The sequence below is a fragment of the Takifugu rubripes genome, chromosome 20 (assembly GCF_901000725.2).
Source record: "Takifugu rubripes chromosome 20, fTakRub1.2, whole genome shotgun sequence".
Classification (NCBI taxonomy): Eukaryota; Metazoa; Chordata; class Actinopteri; order Tetraodontiformes; family Tetraodontidae; genus Takifugu; species Takifugu rubripes.
In genome coordinates, this window is record NC_042304.1 from 14,504,025 (window position 1) to 14,524,212 (window position 20,188).

General features: G+C 43.6%; 1 protein-coding gene across 2 annotated transcripts in view; it reads right to left on the reverse strand.

Moving 5' to 3' along the window:
- Window positions 1–660: 660 nt before the first annotated feature.
- Window positions 661–20,188, reverse strand: part of col24a1 (collagen type XXIV alpha 1 chain) — a 52,308-nt gene continuing 32,780 nt past the window's right edge. Inside the window, exons 26-62 of one of the 2 annotated variants that reach the window (XR_003886349.1) lie at window positions 19,639–19,692; window positions 18,649–18,702; window positions 17,809–17,862; window positions 17,523–17,576; window positions 15,819–15,872; window positions 15,619–15,663; window positions 15,471–15,515; window positions 14,553–14,606; window positions 13,910–13,963; window positions 13,771–13,824; window positions 13,516–13,569; window positions 12,540–12,593; window positions 12,251–12,358; window positions 11,767–11,820; window positions 11,552–11,659; window positions 10,914–10,967; window positions 10,339–10,392; window positions 10,144–10,200; window positions 9,726–9,779; window positions 9,471–9,524; window positions 9,325–9,378; window positions 7,837–7,890; window positions 7,635–7,742; window positions 6,501–6,608; window positions 6,306–6,413; window positions 5,243–5,296; window positions 5,056–5,118; window positions 4,866–4,919; window positions 4,746–4,781; window positions 4,327–4,362; window positions 4,167–4,193; window positions 3,353–3,418; window positions 3,051–3,219; window positions 2,860–2,969; window positions 2,215–2,451; window positions 1,041–1,966; window positions 661–959 (exon numbers count right to left, since the gene is read on the reverse strand). Coding sequence is in view for 1 of the 2 variants with exons in the window: in XM_029828541.1 (XP_029684401.1) it covers window positions 1,820–1,966; window positions 2,215–2,451; window positions 2,860–2,969; window positions 3,051–3,219; window positions 3,353–3,418; window positions 4,167–4,193; window positions 4,327–4,362; window positions 4,746–4,781; window positions 4,866–4,919; window positions 5,056–5,118; window positions 5,243–5,296; window positions 6,306–6,413; window positions 6,501–6,608; window positions 7,635–7,742; window positions 7,837–7,890; window positions 9,325–9,378; window positions 9,471–9,524; window positions 9,726–9,779; window positions 10,144–10,200; window positions 10,339–10,392; window positions 10,914–10,967; window positions 11,552–11,659; window positions 11,767–11,820; window positions 12,251–12,358; window positions 12,540–12,593; window positions 13,516–13,569; window positions 13,771–13,824; window positions 13,910–13,963; window positions 14,553–14,606; window positions 15,471–15,515; window positions 15,619–15,663; window positions 15,819–15,872; window positions 17,523–17,576; window positions 17,809–17,862; window positions 18,649–18,702; window positions 19,639–19,692 (2,604 nt within the window). In the remaining variant the exon portion in view is untranslated. Of the gene's footprint in view, window positions 1,967–2,214; window positions 2,452–2,859; window positions 2,970–3,050; window positions 3,220–3,352; window positions 3,419–4,166; window positions 4,194–4,326; window positions 4,363–4,745; window positions 4,782–4,865; window positions 4,920–5,055; window positions 5,119–5,242; window positions 5,297–6,305; window positions 6,414–6,500; window positions 6,609–7,634; window positions 7,743–7,836; window positions 7,891–9,324; window positions 9,379–9,470; window positions 9,525–9,725; window positions 9,780–10,143; window positions 10,201–10,338; window positions 10,393–10,913; window positions 10,968–11,551; window positions 11,660–11,766; window positions 11,821–12,250; window positions 12,359–12,539; window positions 12,594–13,515; window positions 13,570–13,770; window positions 13,825–13,909; window positions 13,964–14,552; window positions 14,607–15,470; window positions 15,516–15,618; window positions 15,664–15,818; window positions 15,873–17,522; window positions 17,577–17,808; window positions 17,863–18,648; window positions 18,703–19,638; window positions 19,693–20,188 lie in introns of both variants that reach the window. The other variant, XM_029828541.1, reaches the window with a different exon arrangement.

Genomic DNA, 20,188 nt, shown 5'->3' on the forward strand with positions numbered 1-20,188 from the left:
AATGAAAGTATGATAATGCTTGAGACTTCACCATTGTAATTTCCTTTTAAGAAACGTTCAGTATGGAATACTTACCGAAAGTAATGAATAAAAATCAAGAGAAAAATAATTAAAGTTAGATTTAAATGCTACATAAGCTATGAAAACACTTTTTAATGCAAAAAGAAGTATTTTACAATAGTTTTATAAAGCAAAGTTATCCCGGTATTTACTTTTTCTTTACTTTTCATCTATTAATTATACATGATTATTTAATAGTTTAGTGATTCTGAGCCATTTGAGCATTTTCCATCCATTTTTTGCTAATCTGACACAGGATGAATGGAGATTTATCCAGCACCAACTGGGCAAGGGCTGATTACAGCCAATTACTTTGCCTTGGAAAGAACAAATACAGCACTAAACAAAACAGACACAATGAGCACATTCCAATCCCGGACGCAGTGCTATAAGAATAAGGTTTACAAAATGTACCAGTTGATCAGCTGTGCTGCAAATAGCAACTACTGTATACTGTGTTGTAAAATCTTCCCTTCTTCCTCCCTTGTAATGCCACACTGCTTAAACTGCATTTTGTATGCTTCGTCTGAGATGTAGTAGTTGGGTTTTATGTTCTGTTTAAAGACTTTTTGAAAAATGATTTTAAAAAAGAGACATTTGTGGATAAATTGTTCCATTTATTTCTCTCAAGTTACTTATTATTTACACATTTGCATCCACCCATGTCATCCGCATGCCTTGTTCAAGGTAATATAACTTAATAGGATGATTTTTTTTAATATATATTTTGAATCTGGCGCAAACTAGCTGCCAGTAAACAAAACCAAATGACAAGTATTATCTCATATTATACTCATATTCACAGGTGTGAAGGCACAAACAGGTCAACATAAATACTTCTTTTGACTGAGTTGTGGCTGACCAGATTCTCTGAGAGTTAAACGTGTGGTGGTACAGTTCTGTGAACAAAAAAATCAAAAAGGATATAAATAAACATACAATATGCTATCAATATATACACAGAATATGTAAAAACTCACTGATGACTCATTCAGTTGCAGCACCAGAGATAGGTTTCCCCTGAAGAACCTACCGTTTAAAGGAAAAAGCTACAAAAAAAATATGTTGTGTAACAAAAAAATGGTTCATAAATTAGAAATGACCAATAAGTACTTACAATATAACAAATATTATGTAACCGGTACATACAACACAAGGTCAAACTATTAACTTGGCATTGGCAACTATTCTATAAAGCAAACGAGCAGGTAGAGGTAGAGCGTCATCTGTCAAGATGTACAGGTCCAACTGGGCAGGACCGACGACAACAATGTCATGAAAACAAAGTCAAATATTGTCTTTCATCAAAAAAAGAGAAACATTTAAAGCATTCACACATTAACCACATGCTATTGCACTCATTTAAAAAAACTTTATTTAGACAGTGCTCCCCCTAGAGGCCCGGCTCGCTCCTTCAGGCTAGGCCTCGGTTCAGGGTGGTCTGGTGAGGGGCGAGAGGGAGGTATGACTTTAGGGATTGGGACTGGCTGCTGCTTGGCCCTACCCAGTGATCAGGCAGTTGCAACAGTCCATTTACAGCCAGGACAAGCACTGTTTGACTGACAGTTGTTCACAAAACGCACTTTACACAATTATCAGTTGACATAAGCACCCTTTGACCGTCGTAGCCCGGAAAATTGCCTTCCGCTGGATCCCGTTTGAGTCTCCACACTCCGATGCTTGCTCTTTGGTAGGCGGCCATTTTGCGGCCTTGCATTAAAGTTGTATGCACACAAGCAACGTGACAGGGATGCCAGCGTCAAAAGAAGCAGACCGGGCTGATTTCTATATGCCGCTGACTACTGGGCCGTGGCGCAGGAAACGTCTGTATGTCGACAATAGGTAGCTGACGGCTGTCCTGAGTGTGGAAAAAGAAATGTGACTCGTGCCAGCTGCCATCTTGGATCTGAAAGAGAAAGAAAAGAAACCGGATTGATGATTCAGAAAATTCACTGTGAATTTCAGTCTAGTCATGAATGCAGATGTTTGAAGAGTATTGATCTCATGCACGGCACCTCGGCTGTCTGTGGGACCCAGTGGGAAAACAAACAAGGAATAATAAAAGGATAAGCATGAAATAAAACAAGCTGTCACATCTGTTTAGTCTCGCCTAATGTGGAATTCCGCACGTCAATTTTCAGCCTGGCTCGTCACCTTGCAATCGTCTTGTAGCACATGTGGTTCAAGTAGCGTGTCTTTCTCAAACATCTGTTTGTTCCAGCCACGGAAGTGAAGCGTGGCGTTCTCGTGCGGAGCGGCTCCAGTGGCGCTGATGCTGTCCGGAGGGTGGTGCGGAGGGTGGTTCAGGCAGTGGAGCAGGATGCTTTGGCTGGCCTCAGTGCTCAGTAAATGGAGAAACTTCATTTGGACTTTCCCTACACCAAACACCATCTGCGTTGTTAAAGAGCAGAAAACTCAGCTGTGATCAGAACCATAAAAGAACCTTCACAGATGTGAAAGTCAGAACACACTTCATATAGGCTTTTTTATTTTTCTTCAACTTGTCCTAAAAAGTTTAAACCTTTTGGTTACTAGTAGATCACATTATAAAGAATTTCCACAGCTGTGTCTCCTGGAAAACTTTTCCTGAAGGTTTCAACTGGAATACTCATTTATTTCTCCAGTCTCAAGGAAGTCCAACAAGAATAAATTTATATTTCAGTTTTCAGCTGGTGGATGGACTTCCACCAAAACATTGTTCAAGACCCTTGGTATTCTCCTGTTATACGACTGTGTCCTCTGTGTATCCCATCTACAATCTATTCCACACTATCCAGTAAATCCACGTTCACTTGTTACCTTATTAGTGGCCACGGGATGTAAACAGGTCTGCCCTCCTGCCGTAAAGTTGCAGAAGACCATGAATGCATCAGAAGTGCAGCCCAAGTTTGGATCGATCCAGAACCAACCTGAAAAAACATCCAAAGATCAGACACGATCAAGGAGCATATTCTTAATTTGCATGTGATGCAGCGCAGTAAACCTCCCACCATCATCGAGTTTCTGATGACAGTCCAGCAGATCCTTACAGACACGAGCCGGGTTCTCCCGTGTTCCCAGAGGCTTTTTGATCCCTTCGATGACGGTGCTTAGGTAACGCAGAGTCCTTAGTATCTCAGTATTCTGGTCTGGCAGGCTGATCTCTGCATCCAGGAGACTCTGGAACAGGAGCCACGCTCAAGCGTTACTAAATGAAAGTCTAATGGTCGATCAGGAGCAGCGGGATTGTAAAAACAGAAAGTTCTGTGCACTATCGAGGCAGTCTTTGCCCCTGTGTTTGTTGGCGCTTTACCTCCGTCCTGAAGGCAACATTGGAGTCGGATAAAGCGTAGACTGCAGAGTCATCGTAGATGTGCCTCTGTGGATTCAAAGCAACACACTCAGCATGGTGAAAAGGTAACAAATTCAATATCCCGGTCGTTATTTAACCGAAGGCTTGTGAAAGAAAACATCAGCACCTTCAATAATCCTCCAGTTTGGAGAGAAAACAGTGATATGATGAAGAATGCAGTCCAATACCAAAGCAAAGCAGTGAAACAAGACAAAGGACAATAATCTTTGGCATTCCTTCCTTCAGGAGGGGGAAGGAAAACACATCCCCATCCATACAAATATTACAGTTATCACATAATATGCTAATGGGGATGTATCTGATATAGTTTGATTTTTGGGATTATTAATGTTGGAACAGGAAGTGATGATTTAGAGCTTGATGTGAGGTTGGATTGCAGTGGCAAAGATGTCTGCTCAGGAAGCCACCACGGCCAAAGGGACTCAATGAAAGTACAACTATCCTTTTTTTTTTAATCACTGATTTCCTTCTTCTTTAATCACTGGCGATTTCTTGGAACAGAAAAACCCCTTTGCTATCATCTCCTGGCTTTGCTCTGCTGCCACACATCCTATCATTCAGTTTCATTAATTAGACAAGACTTTTGACATTTGGAAAGTTAGGAAGATGCTTTAAAGAACAGCGTGTTCAGCCAGACTAAGGTCAAAACAGGATGAGGCTTTAATCAAGTGTGTAAATATGGATTTTCTGGATATTTTTTACCCTGAAAAAGCTTTTCCTTTTAAGACTCCTATCTTTAATATCAAACACTTACCGATAGACCTGGGGTACCAGGAGGGCCCTAGGGGTGGGGGGGGAGATGGACATGAGATTATTTTGACTGTCATTTTATATTTACTGCTGGCACCTGCACATCCAGAAGAGTAGGTGCACTTTATATAACCAGACATTTTCTATACATTATTTATACTTACTCTGGGTCCTGGATTCCCTTGTGGTCCCTGAGGCCCCTGAAAAAGTAATTAAAAATAGATTCAATTTGATATAACGATTTTCAAATAATTGAATGTTTGTGCTGTTTTCGCTCTGAGAGGATCCACCCTTCCAGAGAACCGTGGTGAATACTCAACAACCTGCACAGACACGACTGAAACAGTCGATATGATCTGTTTTCCTTCTCACAAAAAACTCTGTATTTTCTGTTTATCTGTCTCCTCTGTGGAAGCTGCTACAGGCAGATGTGAATAGGCAGATAATCCAGAGTCATTTAAAGTGGATAAAAGAAGAAATGAGTCCGTATCACACAGGGGAACCGTGCCATGACAGCAACACTGGAGATGTTTCATCCTACTGACAGTTTATGGTTTGTATGCCGATTTGTACCCGATCTTACCATTTCGCCACTGGTTCCCTTTGGACCCCTTGGCCCCTGCGGATATAAAGACTACATTAAAATATGCACTAAAAAGCTGGTGTGTTTCTTCAGTGTATACAGACACACAAAGAAACCTACAGGTTTTCCCATTGGGCCCATTAGTCCTTCTGGGCCTACAGGTCCAGTGAATCCCTAAAAATAAACAGCAAAATAGAGGATTCATTAAATTCAGTGATAACATCACTATGCAGTGCATATGACTTTACACTGTCCTGAAATTACAAATAAAAGGTCCACTTTCCTTCTCACAATTTTTCCTTTAACTTACCAGAGTACCCATTGGGCCTTTAGGACCGAGTAAGCCCCTGAATCCCAAATCACCGTTCGGCCCCTATTTTGAAAGAAATGAGCTCGGATCAATCCAAAGGTAAAAATAAAACTACACCTAAATGTAGCTCATACACTTTTTCTGGAATCTTTCATTGTCTGTTGGTTGGTAACGTGTTTGCTCTCACCTTTGGTCCTGGAAATCCACTTAAACCAGTCATCCCCATATTTCCAACTTCCCCCTAAGGGAAGAAAAGTGGTCAAAGAGTGATTAATAAAGAGTGAAACACACACTCAAAGCGAATATTATTATTGCAACATTAGCGAGTGTCGTTTCTATGCTGTGCTATTCTGTGGGCCATATATATTCATGGATAAGATGAGAAGAACGTGCAAAAGAACCAAGGTTCAAAGATACACCATGCATTGACCTTTTCCACTTGCTGCTCCATCAGTTCTTCATCAATTCTAAGAGAACTGGGGGCCGCGGCAGACGTATGTCTGGATCTACAGCAGCCCCAGATCACGTTCAGACAGCGCGTTTGAGACGCACAGTTGGGGGGCGGGTTTGATGTCTGCGCTCCGTGCCTGAACGCCGTCTCTCATCCAGGGTGGCAGACGCTGTTTTTGCAGCCAGCCGTCAACTTCCTCCAGACAGATCTGCTTTCGGCCCACAGAATTTGACCGAGAAACTCGAACTCACTGAAACGTGTAAAGGGATCTGACCCAAGGGCTTCTGCTTGCTCTTTTTTCCCAAGCATTAATGGAGAAGAGTGGAGGGGGGATAGAATGCTGTTTTCCTTTTTTGCCTCCTTTGAGGAGTTACATAAGTTAAGTGGAGCAGCTCCTTTTTTAATGGTCTCTGCAGTGTAGGCTCTTACGTAACTTGGCCTAACCCGGTAAAATACTTCAATTTCAGGTCTCGCTCAGATAATTTGTTACGCCCCTCTGGGGGGGTAGAAATGTCTATCCCACACATTGTAAACCCCATCACTGCCTGGCCAGTCCGGTCATCCAAAGCCCCGAAGCTATATTTAGAAAAGGTCTGAAATAATACCTATACTCTTAAACGTTCCCTGGGAATAAAATCGTGTGTGTTGTCTGACTTCAGATGTGGAAAAAAGGAGGAACTGAAGCAGTGGCACAAGTCATAAACTCACTTCCCAGCAGCCTGCTTGTTTGTGAAAAGAGCTACAGAAACGCCTACAAAAGAGGGCATTAATACAGCCACCACTGACTGGAAGTACTCACCGGTTGCCCTTTGGCTCCCGTTTCACCTTTTCTGCCCTGGTCACCTGTAGCCCCCACCATGCCCTTGAGCCCTGGGGATCCCCTGTCCCCCACCAGTCCTGGGTCTCCCTAAGAAAAGGTCAGGAGTTCAACATGAAAGCACACATAGGTATACTGTACAGTACAATTTATGCAGTATATTATAATATTAAGCACCTTCTGACCAGGTGGTCCTCTTTCTCCAGGAAGTCCAGGAAGGCCACGTTCTGCCCTGGGACCTGGACGCCCGACAAGGCCCTCTTTTCCAATTACGCCCATTTGACCCTAAACACACAGAAAAATGCAAGTGGTTGAAACACGTGATGAGTTAAGATGTCTCACCTAAATTAGCCTTCCATTCATCCTAATGAACACTGTTAAAGGGATGAGCAGCATATCGGTCCCTTTTGTGAAATATAACCATAATTGTTGATGACATTAAATCATCGCTGCGCTTCAATAATACAGGAAAGATAAAGTTCTGTCTTTTAACACCTCTTTGCCTGACAGACTGATGACTGATTGTGATGAACGTTATGGTTTTAAGCCTTCTATCCTGATCCTGTTCTTTCCTTTTTGCTGATCACAACTGCATTAATAAAATTATCAATATGCAAATGAATTGAGAAAAACAATAAACAAGAAGATTAATGTTGAGCATCGTGGGAATAACAACTAAAAAGGATGAATATTCCAGGGGGAATCTTAAGCAGAAGTCAAAGGAAGTTGTATCTTTCCCAATAGACATGGACGTGCTCTGAACTTTTAAACTGCAATTCCAGACTTCCTGTCTCTCTCCAGGACTTTGTAGTGCAGCGAGAACGTCAGACAGCCAGAGCAGACTGTTGGCTCAACCTCAACCAACTACAGTATCCCCAGACATGACTCACGTAGCCGTGCCTCAAGGTTTACATACACTTGTAAAGATCCTTTGTATCACGCTGGTCCAAAGTTTCCAATAATTCCCACAAACCTTTTTTTTCTGTGACGCAATGAGCCAGAAACCAGCTACACAAGTTAATCAGAAACAATCATCTAATTCCGCATGTTAGCAGAAATTGTTGGTATATTTACTTTGCAGCAGGACATCGTAACTCCTACTGATCTAAATCCTTCCCGAGATGACAGGCGACACTAAATATTCCTATAATACCTCAAAATTGATGGTCAGTGTTTGGTTGCAGCACTTAAACTTCATCAACACCCACTAACCAAACATTAGTAATACCGTCAAGATGTTTTGTCCAAGGAAATTTTGTTATATAAAAAATAATCCATAACTTCCTGTCTTTATTAGTGCTTATTGATCACCTTTCGTCCTTGTTTTCCTGGTAACCCTGGTAACCCAGTTAGTCCTGGGGGACCATCCATCCCTGGGTAACCCTTCATCCCCCTGATTCCAGCTAAACCAGCTGGCCCCTGGAAGGATGAGATGACAGTGACATCACTCAACAGCCTGATTTGTGGTTCTTTTACTTTATTTTTTTTAAGTCTCAGATTACGTAATACTCACCTCAATGCCAGGAGCTCCAACCTGCCCTCTTCCACCTTTCTTTCCTGCTAAACCCTGAGTAAACACCCGTATAAAAAGTGAAAGGACGGTCATAAAATCACACACACACACTTATATATCTCACTTGTTTTTAACTGAAGTGAGGACATTTTAAAGACTGTGTCTAATGCAAGTCATATGGAAACGTGGAGCTGAGGACACTTTCGGTACTCTCTTCAGTCCAGTTTGGACAAAAAAAATGAATAAACACATCTGTAAATTTCACGCAGCTTTTGGAAGGACTCAGCTTTCAGCATGATTGTTTACAACCATTGACAATAAACATATTTAGCAGAAAGAGCAGTAAAATACATAGAAAAATACACATCAGGTATCTAAACATTCTATATGATGCACATAAAGACGGCTCAGACTGGAGGCGAGATTTGAAATAGTTATGTAATCACATTTTACATAAAAGCTGCCTCATGTGTGGAAGAAATTCAGTGGTATCTGGGAGCCCGTAAACGCTTCACTATTAAAAGGGAGGTTGGGAGTCGTAGTTACGTAATCGGGCGGCCGGTGACAAGGCTGGAGATTCAAAAGTGCTCGGAAAATCAGCTCCCGTCTGCTGGTTCGACCGCAGTGTATCATGTGAACTGCCAATTGCTCTAATTTTAGGATGTTTTCCTCAACAACGCGGCGAAGAAAAACATCAGCTGGCACAGAGGAGACGCTGAACTCGTGGAAACCTGTCTTCAGGACCGCTGTGCGTCTTTGCACTGCCCATTCGATAGTCTAGAGACTTTTCAGGAGATTATTTTACATCCGCAACAGGTGGAATAATAGGCGTGTTTCCACTGCAGGACCTTTGGGGTCAATTTACAGGACATTGGTGTGTGTCTGCACTACAGGAACCTTCCCTGAAGGGCCATTTGACCTTTTTACCGGGCCTAACCAAGTCCCTTCTCTAGGGTAGGTGCTCACATGTTAAGGTTTACTCCAGCTGATTGGCTAACCCCATAGCAGGATGTGGCATGGACCCCAGCAGAAGAGGAGCATTAGCCTAGCAGACACCACTTATCTCGTTCGTAGCGTCTATCACCATGTACACAAAGACATGCCAACTTTTTCATGCCAACGTTTTCTCATTTCTAGGTATCCCAACACAACACGTGCCGCTCATTAACATGTTCAATGATGTGCACACGGATACAGCTTGCAGAGATCGGAACAACATATGTCACATGGGCAAAACCTGATGACAGCACAGTTCAAGTTGCTGCTCCCTCCTTGGTTTTTGTTATTATTTTAACTTTTGACATCTCCCCCATGATGGGGACATGACCATCGAGAGGGCCAAGAGACTGGAACAGTTCCTAGCCCCAGTATTTACCAGTAACTCTCCCAGTGAAACCGGGGGAAAACGATGCTAACTATGCAACCTGGTGCAGCGCATTAGAGAATGACTGCAGGCAAAAATGCTAAAGTAAAAGCTTCAGGACTCACCGGAGCAGCTGCCTCTCCTTTTGGACCTGGTACTCCAGGGAGGCCTGGTGAGCCCTGCAAAAAGCAGGAAAAAGACAGAAAGATACATGAACTGTCAGCGCATTAGCTGCTCGTTCCAACTGTCCTACAGTTATTGACTGACGTACCGGCGGACCTTGTGGTCCAACAGCTCCACGAGATCCAGTGGGACCAGTATAGCCCTGAAATATCAAATTAATCACTGATCAGAACAGATCAGAAAAAAGTGAAGAATGAATGCACAAATGCATGTTCAAATTGACATATAGGTAGAACACATTTACAAACTAAATAATATTTTATAATATAATTACGGCTAAAAGTGCCCAGCACTCTTTGCTATGTGTGATCTGATTAACAGTAATTTAATTGTATATATCTACCGGATATCCTTCGTCCCCCGGCTCCCCGCGATCTCCCCGTTCACCTGGGGGTCCCTGTGGAAACAAACATATACACATAAACACACACCTTCATACATACCCACACACCTTCAAATGAGCTGGGTGCTGTTCCTCAAGGCCTAAAGATAAGATTCTTTAGAAGTCTCTGGACCCCGTATGGTCAGAAGGACGCTCTCATTGCTGCAGCCAGACTGGGGCTACCACCTGGGCCAGACCAGGGCCCCAGTGGTAGCCCGGGGCCAGTCGTTACTACAGCCAATTGTTACTACAGTACCGATTCAAACTGTTTCCGTGGAAACATAAACAGCAGAGAAAGATGAAGCTGGACTTAATGTAACACTAGAGTCAGTCTAGGAAAGCACGCAAGGGATCAGAATGGAGAGTTAAAAGGACCTACTGGTTCACCTAAGGGCCCTGGTGGTCCTGGGGTCTTATTGTCTTCACCGGGATAACCCTGGAATGGGCAAGCACCAACAATCACACGCACACAGATGACATTTTATAACCTCATATTACACTCAAAATATGTTAAATCTAACATGCTTAAAACAAAATCATTTGATTTCAAACAACGATTATAGTGCGCGGTTACCTTTTCACCTTTAGCTCCCGGTGAGCCGATTGGTCCAGGCTGGCCGGGGTGACCCTAAAAAAACCCAAAGATTGTTCCATCTAACAAGGCTGCTGTAATTCTGCTGGCTACAGGTTCTGCCGTCAGCATGTGAATCAAGCAAACACTGGTCTTTGTGCAGAGGCAGTCTTTCATTTAAACCTGGCACAGAGTCAGACATCAGACAGCAGCCTAAGTCAAGTGTGAATGAGCGTGAGACCCTTCACACACAAACACACACACGCACACAAAAAGGGCTCAATGAACTCGTGGCAGCTCCAGCCATGCTGCCTAAACCTGCTCATGTTGACTCTGAGCAGCCTGACATGCAGCCCAGAGAAAAACAGCTTAACAGCTTCAGTCTGTTTGTTTCTGTTACCTGCTGCTGTTTTCACTGGATAATCAGCTTCTTCCTAAGCTCCTTAACTTTGCTGACGATGGCTAAAATGCAATTGTTTTTGCCCTCCACGAAAAAGATTGCGGCTTATACGCTAGTGTCTGTGTTTGTGCTTGTGAAAATGCTAAGCTAAGTGTAGTTTGGTCACAGAGGAACTCACTGTGTATCCTGGCAGTCCTGGTTGCCCTTCCATCCCCATGACTCCAGGGTGACCCTGGAAGCGATGAAGAAAAAAAAGGAACACAAAGTTTGTTTTGCTTTCCTGCTCCTTTTCAGCTAAATATAAGTTCGGCCCCAAACCAAGCACTCGGATTTTGTTATCTGATTTTATTACTTAGCTGCAAGATGTCCTCCCTACGGTTATTAAAACACGGGCTTGGTGGTCAAAAAAGCAAACAAAATCCATTATTGTACAGAAAATCAATCCATACTGTAGGAAAAGTAAACCTACACTTCATCCCCCACAAAAAAAAGAAAAACGACTTGCACGTGACTTTAAACCTACAGCAGAAGTTTAAGTTTGAGTTGCCTCTTGTTTGAACATGTGTAACAACAGTAAAGGCTGTCTGCTGTCAGTCAGACATCGGCATGCCCCTGCAGCCAGAAAGATGGACTGCTTATGTTCCTTTATGGGCATTTTCCCTTTTTTCAAGGCAAAAAAATGCAGTTTAGCGCACTCCGAAACTCCTCCAGACTGGACAGAGTAAGTATGTGTTGTCAGTGGAAGCACGTGTTGCTGCAGATGAGTGACAGGCACACGATGGGGTGAAAGGACAGGTGGAAAGAACGGGCACTCACTGGTGCGCCTCGCGTTCCTCTGGCACCTTTCGGTCCTGGTTCACCTGGCTGGCCCACGTCACCACGCTCGCCAACCTCGCCGAGAGGACCTGGAAGGCCTCTTTCACCCTGAGAAGAGACAGAATATTGTTGGAAGAGAGACCAACATTGTCCACTGGGCTCAATCATCCACACATTAGTTTCAGTGTGGGAACACTAACGTGAGCGGTTCTTACTTTCTTGCCATGCCGTCCTCTGTTCCCTGGGGGGCCGGGTTTTCCTTCAGGCCCCTGTAACAGGAGACAAACAGCCACTTTGAACAAATATGCCTCATCATCTGAACGGTAATAGAGAATCATTATAGCGTCTTTCACAAGCCATCTTTGGTGAGGGGAATGCTGCCCCCTACTGGTGGATCTTGATACTGACAGATCAACAGCACGTTTTCGGTGCTCCTCAGGTTCAATGATGTAAAAACTGAGGTTCACTTTTGGCTTACAGAAACATCCCATCTAGGTCCACCAATCTCAATTTTGAGAAACTACTGTGGAGGATCCACCATTGAAACAGGTTGGTCCTGATGCATATTCATTAAAATTTGCATTTTTATTAGATTGGTGACATCAAAATGTCCCTTTAAACTGTTCCCTCACTAGTTAGCATTTCTTTTAAAAATTAAAGATGTTACATTTAGATATCTTGGAAACATAATAAGCATACACGGAAGCCCTGTTTTCCGGGTTCACCAGGTGATCCGGGGGGCCCAGAGTCTCCTTCGATTCCTTTGTCTCCAGGCTCTCCAGGTGGCCCTCGCTCACCAGGATCCCCCTGGCAGGGTGATAGAACCAGATACAGAGAAGAACGTGTCACAGTCAGATCTGTAGGTCAGATGACTTGCTGGTATATGAAAGAGCCATGGGTTTATTTTTATGGACCTACATATTTTATTGCATATTTGATTTTATGTCACCATAAGGAGACAGATGTATCATTTTGGCTCACAGCTTACCTTTGGTCCGTCTTTTCCTTGTGGGCCATCTTCACCAGGAGGACCTGGGGAACCCTATAGATACATCACCATTTAACAAAAATGCAAAATGTCCATACAGGCTTTAAAGGTCTAGAAAAGACGGGACACGACAGTGATGTGTTCCAAGGCAAAAGAGAGGGGACAACTGTCCTCCAAGCACAGATGGAGACGATACGTTGGGGTTTACACTCATCATCCAGGTCAAGGAGGTTGATCGAAGTTTAATTGGGTCCTTCAGTGTAGGAACTTGAGCTCTGGAGGTCAGATTTCAGTGGATGTATATGCTTTTTTTTTACACATAAATCTATTGTATTAATTTCAGTGAGGTTGTGGGTTTTGGATCAAGGAGGGAGCTCTTCGATGGTAAAAACCTCTGAATAAAGTCAAAGAATTGAGGGGAAAATTTTGGTTTCGGGAATGATCTGTGCCACTGAAGCAAATAAAACAAACTGAACAACAGAGGGGGGGGGGGGCATGACCTTTAAAAGATGCTGATCATTAATTCTGGTAAGATTTAGTTCCATGTGTCATATGTGACCTATGTCAACGAGCACAAAGTATGCTGATTCGACTGGTAAAGGGAAATGCCTTATGTAATCCTAATCAGTGGCTCGCAAACACAAACTGGGTCTGGATCCTGTCATTTGAGGGACTGTTGTTGGTCCAACTGTCAAACAAACCGGGCGAAGAGAAGACGAGAGAATTTGTGTGCAGAGATCCTCAAATGTCATCGGACTGATTTAATCTCCATTCTTCCATTCAGATGACGCAAGTTGTGAGCGAAAAACTTGTGGAACCTTTATGTTGGGCCTGCATTTGTGTACAGATGGTGTGTGTGTGTGTGTGAGGGGGGATATTTTGCTGCCAAATAGAGGGGGGGGGGCAAATAAACGAGGGGTTCAATTTCCCAAAACATAATGAAGGAAGAGATTATTGGTTGTTATCAGTCACTCACTCTTATTCCCTCCTGTCCTTGTTCCCCTTCATGTCCAGGAGGTCCAGCATCACCCTGCAGAGACCCAGAAGAGTCAGCTCACACACACACCTCACGCACAGACAGACCTCACACACTCACAGACCTCACACACATAGAGGCCTCACACCCACCCACACACACGCAGACCTCACACACTCATCTGAAACAAAATTTAAGGTGCGGAAAAAGTGCTGAACTTGACATGAACAGTTCAGGAGTTCAGGTGTTACTGACCTTTAACCCCGGTTCTCCGGTCACACCAGGCTGCCCCTCCTCACCTGGCTCACCCTACAGAGACAGGACAGAGTCAAAATAAGTACTGACAAACAGCAGTAATAGTATGTTAATAAGGGATTGAATCAATTAAAAGTACTTCAAGTCCTGGCTCTCCTTCTGTTCCAGCTTCTCCTGGGGGTCCTCTGGGTCCCTGCAAGGACAATAATGGTCCTTAAAAAAGGATATTGTCTTAAAGCATCTCTTAAACCTGAGCGCAGACCTGGGGTGGAAAATTGCAACGATGCTTTTACTACAACTTTTAATAAACGGTATTTATTTTGCTGTCACATGTACAATTAAAAGAAACATCTTGGCGGGGGGACGTGCTTTCAATGTTGCTAGCAGGAGCAAGTAGCAGGCACATGTGTAACAGTGTAGAGCAGAGAGGTCTGACAGCTGAAGACACATGGGTTCTCGCTGGACTCTGTCCAAATAGCTACAACATAAACCGTGTCTATAGTATTAATGGATGGCCCCTCTCTCATAAATATTTGCGTCTGTTTGTTTGACAGTGTTAATGTCCCTGGGATGACTTAGGGTTTCCAGAAAATGAACCTGAATCCAAAAGAGAACATTCAGCGTTTAATCATCCGATATGAGCAGTTTCACAGCTAATGAGCCGTCCTAAGAAATACTGATCTAAATGATAGCAGTGTGTGACAATGTGATCAGTGACCGCCGCAATCAAATAATCACAAGCAGAGTTTTGGTTGGACTGCATTAGATGACATCATACGTACTGGCTCGCCGGGGGGGCCTTTCTCCCCAGTGCTGCCAAGGCCACCTGGTTTACCCTGAAAAACACACAGATATCTCAGGCTAACAGGCACACACAGACAGCTTTACAAGCATCACCACTACAGATGGTGAAGAACCCGTCTTGAGATTTAAATGCATTCAGGAGCTTCAAAACAAACAATCATTTGCCTTTTATATCATAATTAATATTCAGCGAGCAGCCAGGACTTGTGCGAAGAGTCCTGTACATCAACCGAACACGAGACAAAACTTATTTATTTATAAAACTAATTATTGAAACGTCATCAAAGCACTAAATAAGAAGCATTAATGGAAAGATTTCACTGGGTTCCAGGAGCTCCTCAATATTGTAGCGGCGCATTTTCCGTCACGGATCTGGACACAAGATGGCGCTGTGACAACAGCAGTGTCCCCTATCCACAAGCAGCATTTAGGGGTATCGGTGCAACTGAGGCAAGATCCAATCATTACAATCATACAAAGAAAATGGACTACTTCTTCAAAGTTTCACCCACAAACAACCACGGCTATGGATGAAATCAAGCGCCTCCATGAACACTTAGAAAGGAGGATCAGCACTAATACAGGTGGGTATAATTGCCAGCACATCTGCAAATGTCTGCAGATCGGTTACAACAACAGTACATGACTGGACAAAGTACAGCCAACTCCTGCCTCGATGAGCCAAAGAACTGACTCCAACAGCGATTAAACGTGCAGGTGAAGCACTTTTTATTCCCGAGCTTGGCGTTCAACAAGTCATAAACCCCTGCTATAAAAACACAAAATGAACAGAACAAAAGCGCCAGCCTGTGGGCCAGATTTGCCCCCAAACGTCTCACCACCTAGAATCACTGAAAGACAAATTCAGCTGAATGACATCTACAAAGGTCACTTACGAGCTTCCCAGGAGGGCCTCTCTCACCGGGACCCCCACGTTTGCCCTGAAAACAGGAAGAAGCACCCAGTTCAGCTCATGTCCCCATTCTCTCATCACAGATTGACGAAGCCAGCGAGATCACGAAGATTCACACAGATTATACTCACTATGGATCCGAGTTCTCCTTTTTGCCCCATGACACCTTTTTCACCCTGCAGGTAAAAAAATTACACTTTTCATTCAGAAAACTGGAATTGATCAGACCAGTCCTGAAACAGTAGCTGCTAAAACGAGCAATGATTTATTCAAAGGAAGGCCTCCAAATCAGCCCTCACATGCATGCAGAGATGCTCTTTAACAGCATTACCTTGGTGCCCTCGGGGCCGGCTTCTCCCGTTGGGCCGTCCGGGCCCTGCGGACCCTGCGAGACATCAGAGCGAAACACCGAACATCACTCAACAAAGAATGAGGGGTGCAGGAAATACAGTGAGCGCCATAAATAACAGGAGCAGCAAAGACATTTAGGGTTCGTTTGTTGTATTTTTCTGCTGAGCAAACCCCTCCTACAAACATTCCAGGAGCACACACACAGGTATGGTGACAGATAAAGATCTCTAAAGACAACCCAGGACCTTCTTCTTCTGGTGCAGCTGCAGTTGATGGCTTGGATCCCTGTTAGCTTCAGTTTAGCCTTTGGCCACAGAGCCATGCAGCTCCAATCAAGTCTCAAGAAAAGTCGTTGAAAACTTGTTGCTCTTTTTTAATTAAGATGTGGCTAAACATAAAACTCGGGGTTGATTTTAAACTTTAAATAGAATAAATGTTAAAGAAACATTTGAATGACAAGTAAAGGTAAAGAGAAGTGGATGAACAGGACGGCAGGGGAGCTACGTTGGTAAGAATACTAAATACTTTCCTCCCTTCAGAAGCACTGCAGGTGTGTCGAAACGGGCAGGTGAAGCCTAATAACTTCACCCCAGGAAACGGCTTTTTTATAGCTCAGGGGTTAAAAACGATGGAGACGCCCAATACGAAGCGCACAGGATGTTCGCTTCCTTTACATTGAATTCTAAGGTTCAAACCTCTTATCAGGCTTCCAGAAAGGGTGAGTGTTTATGTCTGACAGCCCTTCCAGACACGTCCGCTCGCAGAAATAATGGACTTTAGTTCAAACAAATGGTACCTCGGCAAGACAGGAAATGCAACCGCAAACAGACAGGCACATCGTATGGATTACGCAAACCAGAACAAGCCCTGACATGATGATGACTGCCACATGTTCCACTGGCAAAATGTTCAAATGGAACAAACTACCCGAAAAGGGTATAGCAGGAAGTAAAATCAGGATGAGGTATATATGTGCTAGTTTTATAGACTTCCTAATCTGTAGCTTGGAAGACTGGAAATTTCGACTATTTTATCTAAAAGTGGTTCAGTGAAAAAGAAAAAAATCTGTGTTTTTGCTGCAGCAGAGCACCTTTTAAACACTGAAGGTAATTGAAAAGAAACTTTCTCTGTAAGCAGCATCTGGAACTGGAGGGGGGTAAAGGAGGGAAGGGAGTGGAAATGCCAATTTTTGTCACAACAGAGAACTAAAGAAAAGATCTTGTGGCAAAGCAGGACCCTTAAACTTGGTGCATTGCGCTTACAGGCAGCAGCCTGTCTTGCTGGGATGATGCAGCCTTTGAGGTAAAAGGATTTTTTTATGGTTCTCTTGGTTCTGCTGCCCTTGCCTGTGTGAATTATCTTCACATCTGTTTCTTTAGCTGTTATTCACCTCTCTGCCACGTGGTGTCTCAGCAGTTGACATTACCTTAATACGCTTCGACATGAGAGTCTTGGGGCTTATAAAACAGCTGTAAATGCACCTATAAAGAAACCTGGGCCAAGTGGAAGGACAACACATGCCTTTTAATTGCTCTAACCTTTGTTTTATGGGAACAACATTATAATGCAAAACAGATGACCAAGAGTCTGAAACGTTTCCATGGTCACTCAGTAAAATAAGGGAGGCTCATACGAAACCAGGGATTAGTGCAACTAATTCCGGAAAGGTAAAAACAGCTCTTACCATCCTGCCCTTGGAGCCAGGAATACCTGGAGTGCCTCTGGGCCCTTGTGGACCCTGTGAGAATAAAAACAGAAAGATCAACCCCAAAATAGGCGATGCAATCAAAGCGATGGGAAACTGGTGCGGTCAAATGAAGTTTTCACGTCTGTCAACACGACAGATCAACAGGCAGTGCATCATTTAACCCCCCCCCCCCCCCCCCCCCCCCGGCCCAATTTAGGGTAACAGTTGTTATGGTTGTTATGATATGGGTTTATAGTTCAAACATGAGAAGTTGGAAACTTACAGGTGCACCTTGCAGACCAATGTTTCCAGGACTTCCTGGCAACCCTGGGTAGCCCTTACAGCAAAAGAGAAACACAGCCAACAGGGTTAATTTGATATAAACCCTATGGCAACAGCTCAGATGCGTAGGAAATAAGGTCTATGATTAGACAGAGTGGGCGCCGCTCTTGTTGGATTAGAAATCAGAGAAGCTCTCATCAGCTATTTGGAATCATTTTGGAACGATTCTGTGCGGTTAGACCAATAATAAACACATATTACAGGCGTAAACAGGCTTTTTTATAGAGATGGGAAACCATAATAAACTGCAGTAAGTAGACAAATAATAACATTCCTTTCTAATGTAGCTTCAGCGAAACCCAAATACTTTCACACCAGTCAGCCTAACTTCTTGCATAAGTCACATAACTCTCAGTCAAACAGACCCGGTCTGTGATTTCATCATGTTATTATTCAGTCCGTCTGCCACTAAATGACTCATCCTCTCTCCCAGCCAACCAATCGGCTCCTCGTAATGCCAGCCAGCCAGCTAGGTCAGGACAGGAGCCCAAAGTCATAGAGATGGAGTCCACGCAGGGCCTCGGGACAGCGAGGAGAGCGGGCCAGAAACAACAGCGCAAAAGCACCAGACAGTAGCTTGTTTTGATCCCATGGATCCAAAAATGTCAAAATATGCTGGCATATTCCAAAACAATCAGAATTGAATCTCTTCAAGGAATTTTAAGGACATTCTTGTCAAACCCAATACACAGCAGTGGACCTATAGGATCCATATTTAAGTTGTAAAGACCTCTGGAGCGTCGGACAAGAAACAGAACTCTTGAGCGTATCCTCTACTTACCCTTGGCCCCTTTTCCCCAAATGGACCTGTTGGACCCACTGGTCCTCGGTCACCCTTGGGGATAAAAACATTAAAAGAGACAGAGAGAGCCTGTTAAACTGTGACCTGGAACCTCATGGAACAGCCCAGCACAACTCGACATGAACTCTGCCAATAAAGTACAGTGAAACCGGAGAGGAGCTTTTTAAATGCACGAGGTTGGAGTGACAGCTGGGCGCGAGGAGTTTAACGTGAGCGCATACTTCAGGACGGTTGGAGGTCCGACTTAGGGTGGAAATGAAGTTTGCCAAGCTTTGACTTTAACCTTTGTGTCAGTGATGCTTAAGTTTTCATTTGACTGTGTCGCATTCATGAAACACACACAAGAACACAATTGTAACAAAAATGATAACTAATAGAATCGAAAGCATAAAGGTGCAGGAATAACTGGTGAATACTGACGTAATAACAGCGATATTCAGCTAGAAACGAAATATTCAGGCTATTAGAGCAGCAGAAACTATTTCTGACTGAAACATTTATGAACTGTAAATAATCAGGATTGATTGCATCATCATGACATCCACCATGCCCGTGTAAAGTATTTGTAAGTCCTGTGTGTGTGTGTGTGTGTGTGTGGGCATCTTTGCTAAGCAGACATATAATAAATATGTCAGCACAGCATAATGAGTCTAGTCGGATCTAGTCTTCCTGACATTCAGTGACAGAACAATTTGTCCGAAAACATTTCCCTCTTGCTAGATTGAGCACGCCGCACTTCCTCAAACGGCGAGCTGGAGTGGTTACGATCAATAACAGTGACATGGCTTTGACAATATTGTTATTGATGTCAATCTGAGAGTGTTCAGTTTATTTTGAGGCTGTGTTTTGGACACACGGGGCCCCCCGAGCCAGGACTGCTAACACAGCCCTAATTACAGGGGTCTGCCACTGATGACTAAGCAGCTGATGGCGACTGACAGCCTAATGACAGAGAAACACACGCCTTACCTTTTCACCAGGAGCTCCCAACACCCCAGCTATCCCAACGAGGCCTTGTGGACCCTGCAGGGAAGAGCAGAGAGTAGAGACATGAAGAAAAAGGGCCTCTTTTGACCCGATCTACTGTCATCGTTGGGATATTTCCAACCAGTCTTACAGCTGCAATGTAACAAGTCGGCAATAAGTAGAAAACATTTACAGGAGTAAATAAAGAAACTCCATTGAAACTTCCCACATTACAATTGCAATTATAATTCATGTGTCTTTTATGGATTTGCAGATCTTAAATCCTGTGAAATTAGTTCCCACTTGCAGTGAAATGGGGAAAACCAGCAATTAAAATTATTCAAAGTTTTCAAAATCAAAACCTGGAGATCCTGGAGACTAAGAATTTCTTCCTTTACTCAGTGGATCTTGGGAAAAGGGGCCAAACACCTGCTGACTTAAAGATCAGAGGAGATTAACTGCTTCCAGATCAGTTGTCTAGGACACGGGCTGTGGTCTGGACGCACATCAGCCTCCCTTCTAGAGGCTCCTTGATTTAAAAAAAGTAATAATT